Raw genomic sequence first — 24,439 nt, 5'->3', positions numbered from 1 at the left:
TTGTAAAACACTCTTAGGGCATAATTTATAAATTGACTTTGATATTTATAAAATAGGGTTATTTCTATTCACATTGTGTTTATAGTGTCTGTGAATCATCCATTGAGTTAATGGATATAATGACACATTCTCAAGAATTGAAAATTTGAGACACGTGCTAATCTTAGTTAACTCATAAATTGCTTCCGATTGTAGGATCATCATCTCCATGATAATCGATCCGGAAGATTGGTGTATGATCGCTTCTTTCGATAGATGAGTCTTGAATCTACGGTATGAAAATGCCAAAGTGAAAGTATAGATGCTTGTTAAGAATAAGAGTACTAAGTGTGACCATTTACGAACAGTAACAAAAAAATATATCTTCTCGTCAATGACAAATTCATAGCTGCGGTTGTGTGTTTAATCTTTTGATCTAAGGTGTATCGACCAAGGTTTGCCATACCGTGCCGAACCGGCCGGTACACCCCATCTCGTACCGGACCGACGGAGAACTGGCACGATTCGGCCGGTAAAATCGGTACACCGGCGGTACCGAAGAAAAAAGAACGAAAAGTAAGAAAGAGAGAGAGGAAAGGAAAGGGAGGAAGGTGGGAGCCGTCGGAGGCCGACGGTGGCCGATTGCAGCCGTCGAAGGGCTTCCGAGCCCCATATCGCTCGATAGGGCTTTCAAGAGAGTAAAAAAGAGAAATAAAGCACTCGGAGGGAGGGCGGGGAACCTACCGGACGGATAGTGCTTCCGTCACGAGGCTCCCGATGGCCGGCGAGTCGACGCCGACGGCCTGAGGGCAGTCGAGCGGGCGGAGCCCCCTCCGTGGCTCCGCCCCCTTCTTCTTTTTCGAAACCGACATCTGTTTTGATTTTTGCTTTTTTTTTTGTTTTAAACTTATGAAGTCGGCAACAGGATTGCCGACTTAAAAATTTAAAAAAATAAAAATAAAAATCGTGAAGCCGACAAATCGTTTGCTGACTTCACTTAAAACCATATTTTTTAAAAAAAATTGCGAAACAGGGCGATGCCTCTGTTTCACGCCTGCGGCGCCGTGCACATGAACTGCGCCCTCCGACGGCCACGACGCCAGTCGGAGGCCGTCCGGCGACCCCGCTGGCTCCTTCCCCTCCCTTTTTTTTTTTCTTCCTCTTTCTCTCTCTATTTCTCTCTTTTTTTCTGGTTCGGATCGTCGGTTAGGTACAGTATGAAACCATATCGAACCGTACCGCCGGCCGATCGAAACGACCGACGGTACCGGTTCAGCATACTTTGGTATCGATCATTTACCTTGAGGGTGCTGTAGTTTGACTATACCATAACTCGATCTCCTAATCATACGAAGCCTTGAGATGTATGTTAACTGCAATATATTTATTGTAGGAATTGGATTGCACCAAGATGGGATCTATTGATCTCGATAGAAGAGGAGTCCTATGTAGATCATAAGATTGAGTTCAAAAGCCCATGGCCATGGCAATATGAAAGATAGAAAAAAATTTCTATTGAATTTCACATCGGATTCGAATTGATTGATTCTATCATAGGACAGTGATGAGGTTTGACGAGTTGACCTTGATCCTGTCGGAACTCACGATAGAAGAACTAAATCATATGATAACTGCACCTTGAGGTTCATCTTTCAGTTCTGCTGGGTTGCCAATATATACTGCTAGGTATCACTGGTGGATTATGGAACCAATTAGAATTATTTTGATGATTGATAATTCTAATTAGATGAATTGGAAAGAGTTCTGATCCATCGAAAAGAGTTTTGATGATGTTGCTGATAGAGATCACAACATATCTCACTACCAAATAGAATTGGACCTATGGGGTCACACAAACAAGAGTATTGGTCTAGAATTGCACAATTGGGCTAAGCGTAGTCTAATTGGGTTAGGATCAGTTGAGTCTTAGCTTTGGGTTTAAGAAAACCATCTTAGCACATGGTTAAACTCATTTTCTCCTACTTGATTTAGGTCCTATTAAATAGAATTTAATCAATTTGATGCAAGCTCAAATTGGGTTGCATATGTTGGTTCACCCGGGTTCGAATTTGACCAAATTAGATTAGGTTTATGGGGGTGTCAAATGTCGGCGCCACCTAATGTTATTCGATCAAGAAGAAGGGCACACCCACATGGATTGGATCCATATGTGTGTCGCCCAAATCAGATAAGGGAGGGAGAGAGAAATGGATAAAAATGAGATAGTTTCTTTTGAATTCGAATTCAGATTCGAATTCAAGTTCGAATTCAAATTGTTTGAATTCGAATTTGAGAATTTGTTTTTAAGGGCGATAACAATCAGATAGGATCTGATTTTGGTCGACCAAAATGGGGAGGATAAGGTGGTTGGGCGGCTGTTTTGAATTTGATTTGATTAAGTTCTATTTAAAGACTGCATTGTTGCTCGGTTTGAAACTAGTTCTAATCTGAACATTCACCATGCCTCCTCTCCAATTCTTCACACCATCTCCCTTCCTCTCTCTGACCTCTAAACCTCTTCCACGTCCAAGGATGTTGGACAAGTCATCTAGTGGGTTCGAAGAGTTGAAGGCCATCAATTCTACATGAAGAGACGAAAAGACTGCGATCAAAGGCTGATCAGAGCGCTGCTGGAGATCAGATCGAAGGCAAACCAAAGAGCTTGCAAATCCATCTGAAAGTAGACGGATTGAAAAAGGAGAAAACATCCCAGACCAGGCCCGAGTGGATACCTGTAGAGGCCGGACACGTACGCGGCTCGACAGCGAACCTCGGATTCACTGATCATCGGATTACGGTGTTTTTCTACCCATGCATGGTGAAGAGATCACTTCTTACCTTTATTGCATGCTGATTTTATGTTTAATATATGCTTTATTTATCTTATTTAAATCTATGCATGGCGTGCCGGGTCGGTGAAAATTTTTGAAATTCCACTGCCTCTGATCCGATTCGGTGCGCCAACCGATCCTTCAATATGTAGGGCAATGGCGTGCTTGGCACATTAGGATACAAGTCCTAGTCTTATACATGGGCCCTGAGAAGATAGGGAAGCGGCGATGAAAACCTTCTCTCCTATGATATTGAACGAAGATAACTTTCCTTTTATATTCAAATGGCAAAAACACTTGACCACCATAGGTTCAGTGGTCATAATCACAACCTTGGCATTTCAATGTGATCCGAAAAACCATATATAACAAACTAGATGGCAATAATAACTCTTAATAAGACACTAGAATTTTGAAAGATGAAAATTGAGAAGCAAGTATTACCGTATCTGTCAATCCACTAATGGCAACAATTGTCCAAATGTCCAATAATCATGAATTTGGCCCTTCCTCGATGACCCATCATTTTCTCTCACATCCATTAGACTCAACATGTGGTCTGACACATACATTTTGAAACTTACACAACAAATTTCACTTTACCAGCATGCAAGTTGGTCAAATGACTAAAAGCTTGCCCAAGATAATTGAAGTCTGAAATCTCTGCTGAAATTGATCTGATGCAATGCCAATGTTGATATTTTCAATTAAATCCAACAGATTGGAGTCCAATTTTGGCCAGTTTAGACAGATCTTCCAGCTGAAACTAACATACAAGGTTAAAAACATCATTTTGGGGTTCTGTCCTGATTTCATTTAGTCAATCTCACTCTAAGTAATAATTCAAGCCTTATGGAAGCATTTTTTTTTTTTAATAAGATCAAACTTGAACTTTTGATTTTTGAAGGGACAAAAAGCACATGAGCATTATGTTGTGAAAATTTGAGGGAAATGTTAACTTCTAGAAAAATCTAATTTATATACATGTTTCAATTTTATATCAACCAACCAAGACAGTTGGCAAGGCTTTAGGTGACAATTCATCAGGCCAACATGGGGCAATACGCACCATGACAGGCTAGTGTTAACATCAGGCACAGGGTGCAAAACTGTGAATTCTTTTATTGTTCACTATATGGAGTGAGATTGTGAATGCTTTTACAGTTCATTTCCAAACAAAGATGATGGAAGTTTAATTGTATTATACAAGTATCCAGCAAAAGAACAATTTTTATAAGTGAAGGACAATATACTCAGGAGAACAGAAAAACCACTCATCACAAGAGCAGCAAAACAACTGCCAGTATAGTTAATATGTTGAAAAGTATTTAGTAGGAAATAGCATCATTGTATTAAGGTGGCATAAAGGACAAAGCATACCTCCTGTACAGAGAGAACGAAGAAAAACAATGGATCGACAAATATTGCAATCAAGCAGGAGATAACAAAGAACTTGTTCCACTGTTGAACAACCTTTGTGTGTGGATTCATGATTGGAAAATATGAACTTAGACATGAAATTGCTTTCTTTGCCCATCCATCAGCTTCCCCATAAAGAATGTTACGAAGCTGCATACAATGACAAACAACAAAAATGTACTTCAAAGAAAGTATATGACAAATGCATGCAACACTTTGTTAATGTGATTATATAGACAAGCCTGTAGACAGCATGACCACAAACTTATTGGATAATTGAATTTAAAGCAATTATATTACTTCACAAGGTGCAAGCACATCGACAAAAATAATTATAATCACGCGTGCGCGCGTGCGTTTAACATTTTATGAAAAATCACCTATTGAAAGCCAATTGTTTTCCACAAAATAATGATTATGATATTAAATCCGCATAAAGCTACAGCATTGAAAATTTAACTTGACAAATCACAAATATGCCACAAGCATAGTTAGCAGATCTAAACCCAACATTGACCCGATCGAGGAGTTGAGTCATTTGGTCACTGATCAAATAGTGCATCAACCTCAGCCCACAGACATTTAAAAAATTCAAATAATTAAAATTAATTATAATACTTCTATATAATGTGATGCGGGTCTCAAAGCAATTGTAAGATTGCTGCACTATAACTTTGGTGCCCCAGGTTGAATACATAAAAACAGCCTCTCCGAGGCTGTGTACATCTGACCCTCCCCAAACCCCGTAATGGTGGAAGTCGTGCACTAGAAAGCCTTTTTTTTACCTTAGATATTATGTAAGATAAACATATAAAAATTATTGATAATTTTTTATTTTAAATAATAAAAATTTAAAACAATAAAAAAATGGAATGATTATTTTTTTTTTTTTTGGTCAAAAGATTTTTAAAAAAATGATAATTGAGCAAAGAAACATAATATACACAAACGAGCTACAATTCATAAGGTCCAGCATGTTATTTAACTTGTATTGACAAATACATAAGTTTACTATAAGTTATGTCTTCATTCCATGTCTCATTGGATACGAGAGTAGCTACATTAATAAGTGATCAAGGGTTCAAATCTCGTACCAAAAATGGGTTCAAACTTCCCCCACCAACATATACTTGAGATTTGAGGGAAAAAAATGGAGTACCCTTGTTACTCGAATCCACTAGATCTAGTCGGTTGAGCGAAAAACCAACCACGTCTAGCAGGTTTGAGTGGTTCAGATGCAGATCAATTTCTTGTTTGAGTCCAACTAGAGATCTGCTTCAAGTCCTAAAAGCCAGTTGTCATAAACCATCAGAAAACTACAGTAAGACTGCCAGATATCTAAGTACAAGGACATGGGTGGGTGGGTGGGTGTGCGCGCGCACGTGCGTGCATATGTATGTATATACACATATCCATGTACATATGTATATGTATGTCTGGTGAATGCAACTATATATGGATACATATATACGCATCTATGTGCCTACATATATACACATGTTTGCATTTTTTGATGCTAATTCAAAAAAAAAAACTTAAACTGACAGATGGATACATTAACATTTGAAACATAATGACATTTTGCACCAAACGTTCATATAACTATGATAACTTTATATTAAAAATACAATTACACTCTGCCTGAAACGTACAAATAATATTCGTAGTTCTATATTAAAAAATAAGGACACTTCACTTGAAAGTGTCCAAAAACAAAACAAAACAAAAAAAAAACTTAAATATACTTCTCTTAAGGTGTCCAGCACTTAAACTAAGTTCCCTACGTGATACTTTAAAAAAAAAAATGCCAAGCATCAGACACTCTTCGCTAACATCAGCAGAATGCTTCAAACTAGAGTATCCAACCATGTTGTGTGGTGTCGTGCCATGTTGAAATGTCTGGAAGTGTCAAAATCCTAGACATCTTAAAAATGGAGTATCCAGGTAATATAGATTACAACACTCTCTTCGTACATGGGTGCAGGCAAAAACCTAAAACTCATGTTGACTCAAAACTCCACTCTAATTCTTTTGAAGATATGATTTTAAAAGGTTAACCAGTGAGACCCCAGCTGTATTCATTACTAACATTCAATGATAACATCACTTCCATAACTATGCCAATGTTCATGGTTAAACCAAATTGTCAGCTTACCACTATAAACTCATTGTTGGCAAATGTTTGTGTCGAACACAATTTTTCATTAAATTTGTCATAAATCAACCATCTTGTATAAAAAAAAGTGAAAAAAAGGCTGGTCACGTGGATGCTTAATTCGATAGAATTCTCTCCCACATTTCAAAGAAGAAGATAATATCCATAAGTAACCTTCACCATGCAAACCCAAGTTCATATTAGGTAATTCTTATCATGTTCATTTAAAAGTTGTCGCCAGATATGATTTATATTGTTTTCTCAGAAAATTGGCATTTGAAATAAACATTTAACAAGTAGTTACATGGACCATGTTACTGTAGGCTTTTGTCACTTATATTTCTCGCTTTTGTGCATGGGTACATATAAAAACTCAAGTTGGCAGTATATACATGACCTGACTCTCAAGACATTATTATAGTACAGCAACAGCATATGTATATGTATATGTGTGTGTGCACAAGCACATATAAAATATATAAATGCATATATCTATGTGTCCGTATGTACATGTCTACGCATATATCTTTGTAATACATGCTAGCAATGTAAATATTGACTATTATTCAAGTATCATGATGACTTCACCAGATCAGTGAAATAAAAAACGACTAAAGCAAGTGTTGGTAAAGGGGGAAAACACCTTACTATCAAGAAAAAGTACTGAGCTTTTATGATAACTCCTTTTGGTTTTATAAGCTGCAGGACAATCAGTGCAGTCAGGGTTATTGCATAACCCAAGAGGCCCAGACTTCAACAAATACTCATTTTTTTCGACGTGGTTATTGTCTGACCAGTCATTTTGACCCATTACTGCTGGCATGACTGAGTGTACTTTAGCATGTAGCTTGTCATGTTTAAGCCAAGGAACCTCATCTACCTTCTGATTGCTATATAAAGGACCACTTGTATGTGCAAATTGTGTCCTTGGGATGCGCAAAGGACCAGTATGAGATACAAAAATATCTTCACTTTCACTGGACACATTTGGGGGCATAGACATTGATGCACTCCTAGCAGTGAATTTCTGTAGCTTAATATCCTTTGATAGCATGGGGATATGATCTTTGTCTTGGTTAGCCATTTATGCAAGAAGTAGACCTGCAACAGAGAGCATATAAACACTGCATCAGATAAACAAAAGTTGGTTAAAGATCTCATATGTAAATTTTTATGCCTTTCGACATTGAAGGTTTAAGAGCATTCATTCATTTATTGCAACTTAGTTTATGAGTTTTGGCCTGGTTTCCTCCGACTTATTTTTAACAGCTGCCTAGATGACCGACCCCACTCAGAGGCAATTTCATATTTGATTCAATTTATGGCATACAATCTAAATATTGGAATTGAAAGGGGAGTAGGGCCTGGATTACAGTCTTAGTTCCTCTTCCTTGTTCTCGCTTTACTTCCATTTGTTTATTACCTCTTCCTCTCTATGTTCTTCTTTATTCTCTCCTTCTTCTCTTCTTTTTCTACTCATCCTGCTGTCTTGACCTGAGACAGCATGAAGTAAATGCCATTGCTTGTCAAAGTTATTATTCTTCTATATTGTCACAAAGCCCTTGATAAGCCATATACAGCCCATGGGTCATCGCACAACCTACATATCACAAACGACATATTACAAGGCTAAAAAGTGATATGAATGAATCACTCCTTTTAGGAAGTTTGGTATCATAGTTTTCTTAAGTGTTAAGGAGTTATGGTTTCTTCTACAGTTTTTTGGTAAATCGACATATCTATTATTCAATAATACTTTGAAATGTGAATCAACTTTAAGGATGTTAGATTCTGTATAATCAATGTTCAGGACCACAACACAGAATTATTTTCAATCAGAAGTAATGCTATAAATTTTGCCAATCGTCAAGGTTTAATTTAAGAGTTTTACCCAATGCAAAGAGGACTAGTTCATAGAATTATCCTTCAGTATTAAGTAATTTCAAGATAACACATATCTCAGATTTAATGGCTAATGACTTCTAATAATGAAAAATATGGCAGCAAGCAATGAATAGTACTCTGCTAAATTAAGACAAGGGACATATCCCATGTGCTTAAACTCTAATTGATTGCAACAGTAGAAAAATTGAAACAAGTCAAAGGTCGCAAACACATTGAATAATTATAGTCATGAGTGGTGGCTTGTGAATCAATATGAAGTCAATTCATTTGCACCGATACCCTTCACATATTATATGTAGTGATAGAGAGAGGCACATGGAAAGGAGCAGTGGAGCTATCATGACCCAAAATTCAAACTTGCCTGACTCTTGAGGCATGGCCACATAATCGATCGAAATAATCAGGCCCAAAGAGATCATATGATTGAATAAAGCATGACTAAAGTGCATCACAAAAAAAAAAAAAAAAAAAAAAATCAATTAAAATCCATTTACAAAATCAGACAGATTCTATTATACAGAATACCATGCTTCAATGATGTTAATGCAACACAAGAAATTATGTTCTTAGTGTCGCTTTGTAAATTACTAGATTGGAATATCAACTTGTAAATATTGAGTCCAGCTTCTCAAATAGTTCTACCAAGTCTCCTGCTAATCCCTTTGGGGAAAAAAAAATGAAAGACAAGTTGAGCCACAAAGCTTAGCAAATAAACTTGTATAATGATCAAGAATTTTAGTAAAAAAAACCACATACTCTTAAATCATAATACAAATCAAAATATCACTGAATATCCAAGTGTGTGTTCATTGAAATAAAGTGATATCAAAAGTTTCAAATGGAAAACATAATTGCAGCAAACGAGTCAAAATACATAATTGTCAAGAACAGTGATATGATAATTCACGTTACGTCATAAGTCACATATTTTTCAAAAGTTCAGTTAACGATTTACTAAATCACTTCAATAATGAAAATTCTAGAAATTAAAGTCCTTCAATAAGGAAGAAAGCGGTCAAAACACGTTTTACAACAAAGTCTGATATTTTGCACTGTTCATATAATTTTGAAAGTTTCATTTATCAAGGCCACTCATATACTCTCGTTGCAAATGCAAGCGGCGCCACTTATATCCTCATTGATAATTTGGATGGGCCACTTATTATCCTCATCGCTAGTGCAACTTCTACCATCTCAAAGTCCACTTATAACACTTGGCCGTTGGTCCACATATACCAGTACCGCCCAGCCAAATGTTTCTTTATCAAAATTCGAGCAAAACAACTCATGCACCACCAGCCTGGGGAACCACTTATATACCAATGGTAATCTAAATGAGGTAAATAATACCACTTACAAATTACATCTATCACATGATCAACTCAGAGAATTAATAAGAAGACATAAACAGGTATCCTATAGCATCCAATTGCCCAACCTGCAGTATTACATGAATGTGCCGTTTTAAATAACATGAGAAAAATTATATACACCGAGGATAAAATTCAGTGCAGGAGTCCTAATGCATGGAAAAGATATGCTGAGCCAAAGATGAAGAAATTTTTTCATTGCAAAAAAATGTTTCTGTTGGCAAGAGAAGAGATAAAGGATCAAAATAAAATGTTTAAAAATGTTCATTCCACAGCAGAAATGTTAGCATCGGAACACCATAAAATCCTCTAAAAAGCACTTTAATGCAATAAATTATACAAATAATATGCCGATATCCAAGAAAAGAGTAACCCAAACAAGATTTATCGTGTAATTCAGACCCAACACAGGTGCATTCCAACAAAACACAAATAAAAATACCCAGAAAGATGCTTTCTTGATAGAAAATACCATCAAAAAAATTCATCTCTAACCACAGGATTAGCGGCAACAAACAGTCGATACTTGGAACTAAAACCACCAACCTGCTACCAATCTAAAACAGGGGTATGCGATGTGGGACTCCCAATCAATTCCTTCAATCCCCCATCAGTCTAGAGAACAAAAGACGTAGCAGTTAGGATTAACAAATAAAGAAAAACCCGAGGGGACGTTACGGATCTCCACTAGATGGCAACTTCACCTTGGAGTTCCTGGCGAAGAGCGGTAACTTCACCGCCACCCCCGAAGACCAGCAGGTGGGAGCTGGGAGGAGAAGAAGGCGTCCGGGGGAAGCTTCTTCTGGGGTAATCGATTACTTCGAGGCTTGAACTTGACTCTTCCCGGAGTTTTTTATTTATCGCGGAATGCGTTCACACACCGGCCGGAGAACGAGTCAGCTTCCGGGTCTTCGCGGAAGACTCCTTAAAATCATAAAAAGAGGGGCGAAGGCGAAAATAAATACCGCCCAGTGTCTGGGACCCACAGGGGTTAGCGGAGGGATGAAGGTCCGGTTATTTCCTGGGGGCCGACAGTGGGTGCCATGCAACTGATAAGTAAAAAATAAGTTTTAGAAAATAAATATATAATTTTTATATAAAAAATTGCTTAGATTAAAACTGATATTTAATAAATATGTATGAGGCTTCCCTGGATGTGTATCGCATATCGTATTTTATTTAGATCCAGAGGTAAAAATTGATTGAAAACTTTAAATATATATTTTTTTCGAAAGCATCTGATGTTTTCATAAAATAAATGATTATTAAATGAAATGAAATTAATAAAAAAAGACTGACAAGTCTAGAAGACGTGAATTTGAGCTGATGAGATTGGGTCCCGAGGATATAATCAAAAGATGGGTGACGAGGAGAGTTGTTTGGGAGCACAAAATGAAAAAAAATAATTATATTTTCCAATCTACCTACGAAAGACTTCAACTAACCAAGCCGGTAGTGTGATTGTAGACTTTTTTTTTTTTCATAAAATATCAAAGAAGAGATACTCTCATTGCTTCCCCAGAGTACATTTGCCGCCTCCTTTTTAATGTTCCTTTGGTGAATTATTCATCTATGAAAATGATTATAGAAGAAAATAAATTTTATCATATTTGATTGATAAAAAAATTAATCTAAAATAATTGATACTATAAAAAACTTATTATATTTAATTGAAGATAACTTTACATAAAAATATTGTTAAATTCTCAACAGAACTATTAGGCAAACAACTTGAATCATGATATTTTTTTATTCAATACGTCCGTTGGTCATTTATAGCTCACTTGCATGAAGACTATCAAAAGATAGTATTTATGAGTCTTAATAAAAAATTGAAGGTATTTCCATCGAGTAATGCAATTTTAGATTATCTCCACTCAATAATCAGATAAGAAAAAAAAAAATCTTGCGAACGGGAAACAAAATGGTGCAGCATTGAAAAAAGATGGCGACATAGGTGATGCATACACGAAAGGCAAAACAAATTAATGGGGTAGAGGATGTGTCTAACAAGAGGGCCATAGTTTTCAAACTTTGTAAGCAAGCAGAAAGGCCCGAGATCGCCATCTCGGAGGGACAAAGGAAAAGTTCCAATGGCTGTGGAATTTAGGCTGTTATGGTCCTCTCGGAGGGCGAGTTGTCAAAGGTAAATAAAGAGCAGACCCAGTCTCTCTCGTCCCAATAGCTTAACTAGAAAAGTTGAGGCAATATACTACTGAAAGGGTCATCATTGACCCAGCTATCCATCAACGCAGCAAAGCGTATTGGATAAATGCCTTAAATTGGAAGTTTCTAGGTTGCCTTCTGTTGATGGCGCTCTAGCTTAGCAACCATATTTGTATTAGAAATGTCTGATGGGTTTCATGTTTTTAAGCTTCATGGTGAGTCAGATATGTTTATGATGCTCACAGGAGGCCTTCTGTAATTAGTGGTCGGGTTCTTAATCTTACAAGATGGAAACATGACTTCCAACCTTCCAAGGAGACTATCTCGACAATTGCAACTCAGACTGGAATATAGGAATATTGAAGTTGTTATCCAATGACTATGTCAGCGATCCCGTCATGGGTGATGAAAAGATGCTCCATGGCGCTATAGCAAATTTTGCAATGATTTATGTGGAGGTTAATATGGGCCAGTGAGTGAAGAGGGGGGTTTGGATCGGTCGCTAGAGAAAAAGCTTCTATTAGTAAATAGATTTTGAAACTACTACTTCTAATTGTTGTAAATGTGGCAAATGTGGTCACAAGTATTAAGATGTCCAAATCAGTTCTCCAAGCTACCGGAATTATTAAAGGCTCTCAAAGGGCAATCAATTCTTTATGGAGGATGAGGTTGTGCCTGTTTTTGCCCCACTTACAGCACAATGCCACCTAAGGAGTTGTCGACCGTGACAGATGTCAAAGAATTTGAATATGGCCCGTGACTTACTCTCAAGCATCTAGTGAGAAGAGGTTGTCTATTAGGCTCTTCCTAATTTGACTTAGGGGTGGACTCATTAGGTTCCCTCCAGGATTGCTTCCCTCGGCCTACACGGACAGTCCGAATGAGTCGATTTATGTGTGCAAATTGAGATGGGGCAATAGCTGGTACCGATATGGTTGTAGGCTTTTGAACTAGGATCGATAGTTTAATATCCGATCTGATAACCCGATCTACATCCAACCCATTTTCGAGTTTAAATTTGCATAAATGGATTTGAGTTATTTTCATATAGAGTTATCTATTAAATGGGGTTTAGGTTTAGATGAAATATTTAATGCATTTTGACATATTTAATAGTTAGGCTTGAGCCACTTAATATATTTAAGACTCGCTCCATCAATTTAAGATCTCATTAAAGTTGTTTAATGTGATTCAATCTACTTATTAAATGAGTTATATGAATCAGATTGAATTATTTGTTTAATAAAAAAAAGTTAGATTCACGTTTGATGTTAAACAATTAAGTAACTAGGTAATGTTTGTATTAATAGATTTTTTATCTGATTTGCATCTAGTTTGATCGGATCTGACCAATATCTCTAAATATAATTAGTACAAAATTATTATGATGTTATAGTATATATTTTTTAAATATTTTTTTATCATTATCTTCTTTATAGTTTTTTTATCTTGTTCTAAGATAATATTATTTTATAGAGATGCCGACGGTGGAAGTTGAGTTAGTAGTTTTATTTAATTTTGAATGAACAAGACTTTCAACAACCTTAGTTATTTTTAAATGCAACTTTTTTAGGGACCAATATGATAGTGGATGCAAGCATTCGAATGCGTTGTGTTGGGGAATACCCACCGACCGACCGACCGATGGCCGGAGGGACCGACCGACCGACTGACGGCCGGAGGGACCGACCGACCGACTGACAGCCGGAGCGACCGACCGACGGGCGCCATCACCGGCCAATTAACGGCCCACAACCGACTGAGGATGTATCGGTCGGGCATACTTTTCCCGACCGACTGAACCTGGAAGTCTGATGGCCGACTCACGTAAGACTCGCCGACCAACAGAGGGGCCCGAATCTCCACCCGACGCCACTCAGCTGGCTACCGACCTAGGGTTGGTCGACTCCTCCGATCGCCGTACAGCCGCCAGAGCTTGTTAGTTCTGACAGCAACATACGGCACTGCCACCTAGGGGCATTATCCCGCCTAGGACATTGTCAACCCTAGTGATTTGACAGCCCCACGGCGACATGACACTTTCACGGCGACCCTGACAGTCTACAGTGAGTTGACAATTCCTCAATTGTCCGCGCCATTAATGACGGCGTCATACCGTGCTCCACTATATAAATCGGGGAAGGCAACAGTGCAAGGGATCCCTCGACTTCTCGACTTAAGAACCACAGGCTCGCTCCTCTCTCTCTCTCTCTCTCGATTGAGCTCTCTGTCTTCATTTCACTGTTGCCCAGTCACCTCTCTGACTTGACCGTCGGAGGGTCCCCACTGGAGCCGCCTCCGGTCAGTGTGGACTTCCTTTTTTGCAGGCGCTCGTTCTCCGGCGATCAGACGACGAGGCGATTGGCCGCAACAGATTGGCGCGCCAGGTAGGGGAAACGATGACAAAGACAAGAGCCCAGCGATCGAGGATCACCGGGTCGGCGAGGCGCTCTTCCCGCCGGGAAGAGGCCTCCCCGCCACCCTTAGCGGCGGAGCCCAGCTCTCCACACCCCGCGGTGACCACGGAGGCGCAGATCGCGGCCATCGTACGGCAGATGACCGTACTGACGGACGCGGTCAAGAGCCTCCAGCAACAACCGGCGGCCCGTCCGATGCCCTCCAGGAGCAGCCGCCGACGCCCGCGCCGATCCCCGTCGCCTCCGGCGAGCGCCCGCAACAGCGCTCCCACGGAGAGGAGGAGGGACGGCCATGGCGCGATGACCGACGATCCCAGCAGCCCTCTCCTTCCCTGCTGGAACGGGCGAGGAAGGAGAAGGACCGCGAACGCGTCCGCCTCCCTGTCGGAATCTTCCGGAGACTCCACTCCTGGGGTTTCCCAGCACCGACGGACAGACGACTACGAGCGCAGGTTCGAGAAAATCACCGTCGGCTTGCGCAGTTGCAGGTGGAGGCCAGAAGTCTTCGAACGACGTCTACTTCCAGACCGCCAACCTCTCTCCCGACTAGTTCTCGACGAACCGATTCCCAGTCGGTTCAAGATGCCCACGTGGAGCCATACGACGGCTCCACCGACCCGATCGACCACCTTGAGAGCTACAAAGCTCTCATGACGATCCAAGGGGCAACCGATGCTCTTTTTTGCATCGGCTTCCCCGCCACACTCCGCAAGGCTGCCAGGGCCTGGTACTCCGATCTCCGATCGGGGAGTATCCACTCCTTCGGGCAGCTCGAGCACTCTTCGTGGCCCACTTCAGCACCAGCCGGAAGCCGCCGCGAACGTCGGACAGCCTTTTCTCCCTTAAACAGGGGAAAATGAGACGCTCCGACACTTCGTGGCGCGATTCAACACGGCCACGCTTGAGGTCCGGGACCTCAACGAAGACATGCTATCTCAGCCATGAAGCGGGGGCTGAGGGGTCCCGATTTACCTACTCTCTGGACAAGACCCTCCCCCGAACGTACGTCGAGCTGTTGGAGCGCGCATACAAGTACATCGCGCGGATGAAGGAGCTTCCGACCGACGCTTGGCCGAGACCAGAGGCCCGAAGGAGAAGCGGAGGAAGGGTCGGGAACCCACGAACCCAGCAGGCCCCCGACGATAGTCGGGTCTCGCCACCCCGACGAATCCAAAAGTCACCCCGGCAACAGACTCCAAGGCCGGCACACCCCAGGTATGATTCCTACACTCCTCTCTCCGCTCCTCGTGCACAGATTCTAATGGAGATCGAGGGGGAAGAATACCTGCGACGGCCTCCGCCTCTGAAGGCAAAAGGCCTCGACCGTCGGAAGTACTGCCGATTTCACCGAGGCACGGCCACAACACCGAGCAGTGCATCCAGCTTAAGGATGAGATCGAAGCCCTCATCCCCGGGGGTATCTCGGTAAATTTCGAAGAACCGCCGACCCAACCAGTTGCCGATCGACGACCCCGGCCGACTGAAGAAGCGGCGACTAATCAGCCGACGGTCGGAGTCATCAACATGATCTCCAAGCGGCTGGGCCCGGGGACGTCTGCGGGAGGGGAGCCGACGAAAAAGCCGCGCCCGGACGACGTAATCACTTTTACGGAGGAAGACGTTCGGGGCATCCAAACTCCCCACGACGATGCTGTTGTTGTTTCGGCAACAATAGCAAATTATGATGTAAAAAGAATTTTTGTTGATAATGGAAGTTCGACAAATTTTTGTTTTACTCGACCTTCTCCCGGATGCAACTGTCAACCGACCGACTTAAGAGGGTCTCTATGCCCTTGATCGGCTTTGCCGGGGACGCTGTCACGACGGAAGGAGAAATTACCCTGCCTGTGACGGCCGGCACCGAACCACGAAAAGCACGGTCCACTTAACTTTTGCGGTCGTCCAAGTGCCTTCGGCCTACAACGCCATACTTGGACGACCCGGACTAAACGCCCTCAAGGCAATCGTCTCGACGTACCATCTCCTCGTTCGGTTCCCGACCAAAAATGGGGTCGGAGAGATGCACGGGGATCAACAGCTCGCCCGACGATGCTTCCAGATCTCCCTCAAAACGACGAGTTGAAGGGCTCCCTGACGATCGACAAGCTGGACCAACGGGAGGAGGAAGAACGGGGTTGCCGGCCGAGCAGCTCGTGCGATCCCGATAGCGAAAAATCCTGACCGGAAGGTTTGGGTCGGGTCTCAATTGCCCGACCCCGAACGACGACGATTGACGGAGCTGCTGACGGCCAATGCCGACATATTTGCTTGGTCGGCAGCCGATATGTCGGGCATCCCCCCAGAGACAATAACCCACCGACTCAACATCGACCCGACGATGAGGCCGGTGAGGCAGAAGAAAAGGTCCTTCGCTCCAGAGAGACAGAGGGCCATCGACGAAGAAGTGGACAAGCTACTCGAAGCGGGCTTCATCCGAGAATCCACGTATCCCGATTGGCTCGCCAATGTTGTCATGGTCAAAAAAGCCAACGGAAGTGGAGGATCTGCATCGACTATACCGACTGAACCGAGCCTGCCCAAAAGATAGCTTTCCACTCCCAAAGATCGACCAGCTGGTGGACGCGACGTCCGGATTTTGACTGCTCAGCTTCATGGACGCCTTCGCCGGATACAATCAGATCCGGATGGCGCCTGAAGACGAGGAGCACACTGCCTTCGTGACTCCCAAGGGCCTCTACTGTTATCGGGTGATGCCCTTCGGACTGAAGAACGCCGGCGCCACCTACCAGCGACTTGTCAATAAGGTCTTTAAAGACCAGATCGGGCGCAACATGGAGGTGTACGTGGACGACATGCTGGTGAAAAGTGCGCAGATCCCGGATCATGTTCGGGATCTCGAGGAGACCTTCCGCACCCTACGACGACATCGAATGAAGCTCAATCCGACCAAGTGCGCTTTTGGGGTGACCTCAGGGAAGTTCCTCAGATTCCTCGTTTCTCAGAGAGGGATTGAGGCCAACCCTGAGAAAATAAAGGCGATCCTCGACATGCGTCATCCGAACACCAAGAAGGAGGTCCAACAGCTGAACGAAAAATCGTCGCTCTTAGCCGATTCATTTCTCGATCAGCTGAAAGGTGCCTCCCATTTTTCAAAACTTTGCGCCAGGCAAATGGTTTTTCTTGGTCGGATGAGTGCCAACGGGCCTTCGAAGACCTGAAGAAGTACTTGGCTTCCCCACCGCTGCTCGTAAAGCCGCAGGTCGGGGAGACCTTGTATCTCTACTTGGCCACATCTTCTGAGGCGGTCAGTTCGGTGCTCGTCCGAGAAAATGAGAACCGAACCCATCAGCCTATCTACTATACCAGCAAGGTGCTCCACGGCGCCGAAGCCAGATATTCGGAGACGAAAAAGATGATTTTCACCCTGACCGTCTCCGCACAACGACTCCGTCCATACTTCAGGCTCATGCCATAGTGGTTCTCACCAACCAGCCCCTGAGGGCGATATTGCGCCGACCGGATACATCTGGACGACTGGCAAAGTGGGCGATGAAGCTCAGCGAGTTCGACATTCAGTACCGACCGCGGCCTGCCTTGAAGGCTCAGGTCTTGGCCGACTTCATCGCCGAGTGCCCGACAACCGACCAAGGGTCGGGAGCTGCGGACCCGGGACGAGACACGGTCTCCGAGCCAGATCCGATCTCCACCTGGGTACTGCACATCGACGGAGCTTCAAACGCTCAGGGGAGCGGGGCCGGGCTCCTGCTCACAAATTCGGATGGGGTGGTCACCGAGTACGCCCTCCGATTCGACTTCAAGGCCTCCAACAACCAAGCCGAATACGAAGCACTCCTCGCTGGCTTGAGGATGGCGAGGGAACTGGGCGTCGACAGCCTCCGGGCATTCTCCGACTCTCAGCTGATCGTGGGGCAGGTCAGGGGCGAATTCGAGGCGCGAGATCCGACCATGGTCAAATACCTTCAGAAAGTGAAGGACCTCGTGGCACGCTCAGGTATTTTGAAATTTTCCACATCCCTAGGTCGGAGAACGCCCGTGCCGACGCACTCTCCAGACTGGCGACTTCGGCTTTCGACTCTTTGGGTCGGACGTTCGTGGAGAACCTCGAGCAGCCGAGTGTCGACCGGTCGACGAGGTGCTACAACTAACGGCCGAACCGAGCTGGATGGACCCGATCGTTCGGTATTTGACCGACGGGATCGGCCCCGAGGATCCCGCGGAGGCCAAGCGGCTCCGATGGTCGGCCTCCCAATATGTGATCATGGACGGCCGACTCTACAAGAGGTCGTTCTCCCTCCCTTGCTTAGGTGCTTGGGACCGACCGACGCCGACTATGCTCTCCGAGAGGTGCACGAAGGGATCTGCGGGAATCACTTGGGGGGCAAGTCCTGGCCTACAAAGTCCTGCGACAGGGTTACTACTGGCCCACCATGAGGAAGGACGCGGCCGAGTTGGTTCGGAGGTGCGAACCTTGTCAGAAGTACGCCAACATTCAACACCAACCGGCCAGCCAAATCGCTCCTATTGTTGCTCCATGGCCCTTCGCTCAGTGGGGGGTCGATATTCTCGGCCCTTTTCCTCCAGCATCGGGTCAAAGAAAGTTCATAGTTGTCGCCATCGACTACTTCACCAAGTGGGTGGAGGCCGAACCCTTGGCGCAGATCACCGAGCGGAAGATGGAGGACTTTATCCAAAAATCCATCATCTTCAGGTTCGGGTTGCCGCATACTATCATCACCGACAATGGGCGGCAATTCGATAACCAAGACTTCGAGACTTCTGCGCGGTTCCACATCACACACCGACTGACTTCAGTCGGGCACCCACAGTCCAACAGCGAAGTCGAGGTGACCAACCGGACCTTACTCCACGGACTCAAAACCCGACTGATGAAGCCAAAGGCCTCTGGGTCGACGAGCTAGGCTCCGTCCTGTGGGCTTACCGAATGACCCCACCGTTCCGATCGGGGAGTCGCCTTTCAGCTTGGCCTACGGGATGGAGGCTATGATCCCACTCGAGGTTGGACTGCCGTCTTCAAGGGTCGAGCGGTATCAAGAGCCGGACAACTTCGATTGTCGGAGGGCCGACCTAGACCTCCTCCCAGAACTGCAAACGAGGCTCAAATTCGCATGGCTTCGTACCGACAGAAGGTTGCTCGGTATTACAATGCCAAGGTCAGACCAAAGCTCTTCAGGCCTGGCGACTTGGTCCTGAGGAAGGCAGAGGTCTCGAAGCCCCTGGACCAAGGGAAGCTGGCTCCGAACTGGGAAGGGCCCTACAAGGTAGCAGACACCTATAGGTCCGAGAGCCTACCGACTGGAGACCCTTGAAGGGAAACCCATCCCCCGAACGTGGAACGCCGACAACCTGAAATTGTACTACCAATGAACTCTGTACTTGACCAGTCGGAATACAAATCCAGTTTGAAATCTCGGAGTTTTAACTCTTCGACTAACGATCGGCGCTCGCCAAGGTCAAGCCCCGACATGCCAACTTGGACTTGGTATCCGCCTGAAACCGACGACCCTACCGTCGGTGACGCATCGGACTCTTACAAGGACTGATGCATCCATATGGACGGGAGCTACACTCCTTCGACGACACATCGGACTCTTACGAGGACCGATGCATCTATATTGACGGGAGTTGACCTCCTTCTACGGTCAACTTTCGGGCCAGACCATCGGCTAACACGTCGATCGGGCCCCGACCAAAGAAAGGCGAAATGCCTGCGCGACCGACGTCGCGACTTCCGATCGAGCTACGGCCGGTCGAAGGATATTCGGCTTACCACCGTCTATCGCACAATGCGACCTCAGTCGCATTCATGATTCACCGACCGGGCTACGGCCGGTCGGAAGATATTCGGCTTACCACCGTATATCGTGAGGCGCAGTAAGTATACCCGACACAAGGGTATCGGGGTCCGACTTATCGGTGCTCCCTCGATCGAATGCGCCGGACGACATTCGACTGAACGCGTCAGGGGGACCCGACTACCGAACCTTTACCACGGTCGGTCGGCTCCCGACTCAACAGACGCGCCCAACTGACGACCTTGACTATCAAAGGCCGATCCAAAGTCGGGACTTACTCTACCTTCGTGGCGGCACGAGTTGCCGAACGTCCTAACCGACCTATATGAGTTAGCACTTACATGAGTTAGCGACTTACGAAGACATTCAACAATACACAAGAAGAAGACCGAGCAGAGGAAAAAGTAAAGGAAGTTTTCATTCAAAGTCAAAAGGAAGTTTACAAAGTCGGGTCGAAGCCCGATTACAAGTGCTCTAAAGAAGGAAAAGACAAAAGAAACTAAAGTCGGCAAGGCCGCGATCATCCCTCTGAGTCGATCTCCTCGACCGATGGAAGATCGGGGATAACTGGTGTATCGACCATGATCGGCGCTGGGTCGACGGTCGAAGCAGGACCGTCGGTCGGCGGGGGACTGGCAGTCGGCGCCACTTGCTCCGGGATGGCTTCCTCCGCCACGACGACGCCTCCCGATGGCTGGTCGGCCATCTCCTCGGTGGCTTGCTCCTCAGCCCCCGGCGGGATGATACTGCTGAGGTCCAGCTCTGGGTACAAGGCATGGACCGCGTCCCGACCGTCCTCGTACCCCACCCGGTACGACGCGAAGCCGGACTCCAGCATCTCCTCCCGGTATTGATCGGTGGCACGGAAGTTCTCCACCGCCCGGCTTGCCGACTCCTTCGCCGACCTTGCTTCCTCCTCCGCCTGGCCGAGCGAGTCCTTTGCCGACTCTGCTTCTTCCTTGCTATGTGGCGTCAGCCTGGGCGATCGATAGATCCTCCTCGGCTTTGGCGAGCTTCTCCAGGCTGACCCGGAGCTGCTCGCGCTCGCCTTCAAGTTCGCGGCAATGCCATCCCGCTCGCGCCGCAGACGATGCACGGTCCGGCCCTTGCGTTTGGCTTCTTTTTTGGCCGACCTTAGCTCGGACCCGAGCCGGGAGACTTCGTCTACCAACTTGGCCTCCCGGTCGGCCGACTGCTTTAGGTGGTCGACCAACATTGCTCGGTCGGCTTCGGCCGCCGCCGACCTTTCCTTCTAAGCCGCCCGGACGTTCCCGAACCTTCCGGTATCCGGCTTCAAGCTCCAACATGGTGTAGATCAGCTGCCGACGCAAGTGTTTCGTCAGGAAAACAAAGTGACAAAAATTCTAAGGAAAAAGGAGGCGAAACAAGACTTACCTCGACCATGGTCGGGTAGAACGAAGACAACATCTCGGTCACTTGCCGAGACCTCAACGCCTCCACGTCGGCCAGGAGGAGGATTCCCTGGCACAGCCTCCTGGCCAGGTTGTGGTGGGCCAACGCCGATGCACCTTCGGGGAACTGTGCGCTGGGCGGCACAGTGCGACTCCCCGACCTTGTTTGTCCGCGGGGTCCATTGGGGCCTTCCCCCGATCGGCCGCCCCGACCGACGGAACCGGCAGCGAGGGGATGCTCGAGGTTGAACCGGCACCCCCCGTTGCGGCCACAGACACCGCCGGATGATGTTCGATTTCCTGAACGTCATCCGGCTCCACCGTCGCCGGTGAGGCCGTCGATGTTCCTTCGGCCGCTTCTTCCACCGGCCTCTCCTCCGGGTGCGCTGCCGGAACCGCGAGCGCTATCACCGACTCTGATTGATCGGTCGCCGATGCTTCGACGGTCGGCGCCGCTGGAGTGGGCTTCTTCGGAGGACGCGAAGGTCCTGCCCCCGATGCCGGCCTCTTCCTTGCAGCATACTGTCGAATCTCGACGTCGGTTGGCCGCATCCTTGGAGGTGTCCCTGCGATACCGACAGATGTGTTAATCGAAGGGCCGGACCAAGGGCCGAATGAAAAGAAGAAGACCGGGGGATCGGGCGATACCTAGTCGGGGGACCAAGCTCAGGCCGGCATCATAGAGAGCTTGCTCGGTAACAAGCTCCCTCTGCTTCGGGACCGACATATCTTTAAGTCGGTGGAAGTCCTCCCGGTCGTCCGCCTCCACCCGGCTGTTGTCATTTGCTTCGGTTCGAGACACGCCCCAGTGGGAAGGGAAGCCCCAAGAGGATGGAGATGAGACGAAGAAAAACTGGTTCTTCCACCCATTGATGGACGATAGAAGACCAATGATGAAGGAAAGACCCTTCCGGGGGTTGAAGAGCCACCACCCTCGGGCCTTAGGGTGGGGTCGGAGCACAAAGAATGCCCGGAAGAGAGAGATACGAGGGTTGGTCAGCAAAAGCTGACACAACAGCGCGAAGCTGATTATCAGTCAGACAGAGTTCGGCGCCAATTGCGCCGGACAAAGTCCGTAATAATTCAGTAGATTCCGGACGAACTCCAGAATCGGGAGCCGAAGACCCGCGCGAAGATCTTCGACATACAGCGCCAGTTGGCCCGGCGGAGGGTTGTTAACCCGATCGCCGGCCCCTGGGGCGGAGAGTTGAAACTGCTCTGGGATGCGATACTGCTCCCGAAGCCGATCAACGTTCGGCCCCAAAAGCGAGGAAATCTCAACTTCCGGAGTCGACCGGGAGTCGTCGGTCAGATTTTCCGACCGAGCTCCCCGAGTCGGATTTCCGGCCATCACACCAGAACCGAACAAGAAGAGGAAGAAGCGAAGAGGAAGAAGAAGCAAAGAGGAAGAAGAAGAAGAGGAAGGGAAGACCACGAACCGGCAATGAACCCTTTTGGAAGCAGGAGGGAAGACGACTGCCGGCGACGACTGAGAAATCGCCTGGACAGAGTTTCTGCAGCAAAACGTCAACAATGAGGTCCTGGGTCCGAATGGTCCTATATATATAGGGCCGTCCGACGGCCGAGATGCCTCCGCACCGATCGAAGCCTCACGGATGTGCGACACGTGGCGGCTTCCGGGCCCTCCTTTCGGCCTGATGATTCGGCGCGCCCATCCCGGGACGGCCGCACCGCCCTCATTAAATGGGAGGGGTGCCGGCCCAACCACCTCCGACATGTGGCAAATGGGGCCGCGGTTCCGAATTAAAGTGCCCGCGGCGATTCGCGTTCCCAATGGGACGCCTGACAGCGCACCGCGACGGTCTGCGTTCCCCAGAAGGCGTCGGATATCTGGTCGTCTGACGCCGAATCGTCCGGCACCCGACCTCCTGACGCAGACGGGACGTCTGACGACGACAAGACGGGACGTCTGACACCTGACGCCGACGTGACACCTGACGCTGACGTGACATCTGACACCGACTAGACGTCTGACACCAGCAAATCGCTCGGCATGCATGAGACGCCTGACATCGTATCAACCCACGGTACGGTCGGAATTTGGCATACGACGAATCCACTCCTTTTCGCCCAGGGTTGCTGCCCAAATAAAGGCATCGGCCAGCTCATCGTCCGACTCAGGAGTGGAGGGGGGCAACTGTTGGGGAATACCCACCGACCGACCGACCGGTGGCCGGAGGGACCGACCGACCGACTGACGGCCGGAAGGACCGACCGACCGACCGACTGACGGTCGGAGGGACCGACCGACCGACCGACTGACGGTCGGAGCGACCGACCGGCAGACGCCATCACCGGCCAATTAACGGCCCCCAACCGACTGAGGATGTGTCGGTCGGGCATACTTTTCCCGACCGACTGGATCTGGAAGCCTGATGGCCGACTCACGTAAGACTCGCCGACCAACGGAGGGGCCCGACGCCGCTCAGCTGGCCACCGACCTAGGGTCGGTCGACTCCTCCGATCGCCGTACAGCCGCCAGAGCTTGTCAGTTCTGACAGCAACATGCGGCACTGCCACCTAGGGGCATTGTCCCGCCTAGGGCATTGTCAACCCTAGTGATTTGACAGCCCCACGGTGATATGACACTTTTACGGCGACTCTGACAGTCTACAGTGAGTTGACAATTCCTCAATTGTTCGCGCCATTAATAACGGCGCCATACCGTGCTCCACTATATAAATCGGGGAAGGCAACAGTGCAAGGAAGATCCCTGGACTTCTCGACTTAAGAACCACAGGCTCGCTCCTTTCTCTCTCTCTCTCGATTGAGCTCTCTGTCTTCATTTCACTGTTGCCCAGTCACCTCTCTGACTTGACCGTCGGAGGGTCCCCGCCGGAGCCGCCTCCGGTCAGTGTGGACTTCTCTTTTTTGCAGGCGCTCGTTCCCCGACGATCAGACGATGAGGCGATTGGCCGCAACAAATACTTTGCACATTTAAACTGCAGCGTCCGAGAGTACAAATTCTG

The 24,439-nt window shown here is 46.6% G+C and overlaps 1 protein-coding gene across 1 annotated transcript in view; it reads right to left on the bottom strand.

Moving 5' to 3' along the window:
- LOC105053134 (probable cyclic nucleotide-gated ion channel 20, chloroplastic) overlaps positions 1-10,573 on the bottom strand; it is a 49,745-nt gene extending 39,172 nt beyond the window's left edge. Inside the window, exons 1-4 of the mRNA XM_010934182.3 lie at positions 10,364-10,573; positions 10,206-10,274; positions 7,028-7,485; positions 4,191-4,379 (exon numbers count right to left, since the gene is read on the bottom strand). Of these exons, the coding sequence (XP_010932484.1) occupies positions 4,191-4,379; positions 7,028-7,468 (630 nt within the window). The 5' untranslated portion in view covers positions 7,469-7,485; positions 10,206-10,274; positions 10,364-10,573. The remainder of the gene's footprint in view (positions 1-4,190; positions 4,380-7,027; positions 7,486-10,205; positions 10,275-10,363) is intronic.
- Between the last annotated feature and the right edge of the window lie 13,866 nt (positions 10,574-24,439).

This window comes from Elaeis guineensis, chromosome 10, assembly GCF_000442705.2.
Source record: "Elaeis guineensis isolate ETL-2024a chromosome 10, EG11, whole genome shotgun sequence".
NCBI lineage: Eukaryota > Viridiplantae > Streptophyta > Magnoliopsida > Arecales > Arecaceae > Elaeis > Elaeis guineensis.
This window is presented reverse-complemented; position numbering and strand designations above follow the sequence as displayed.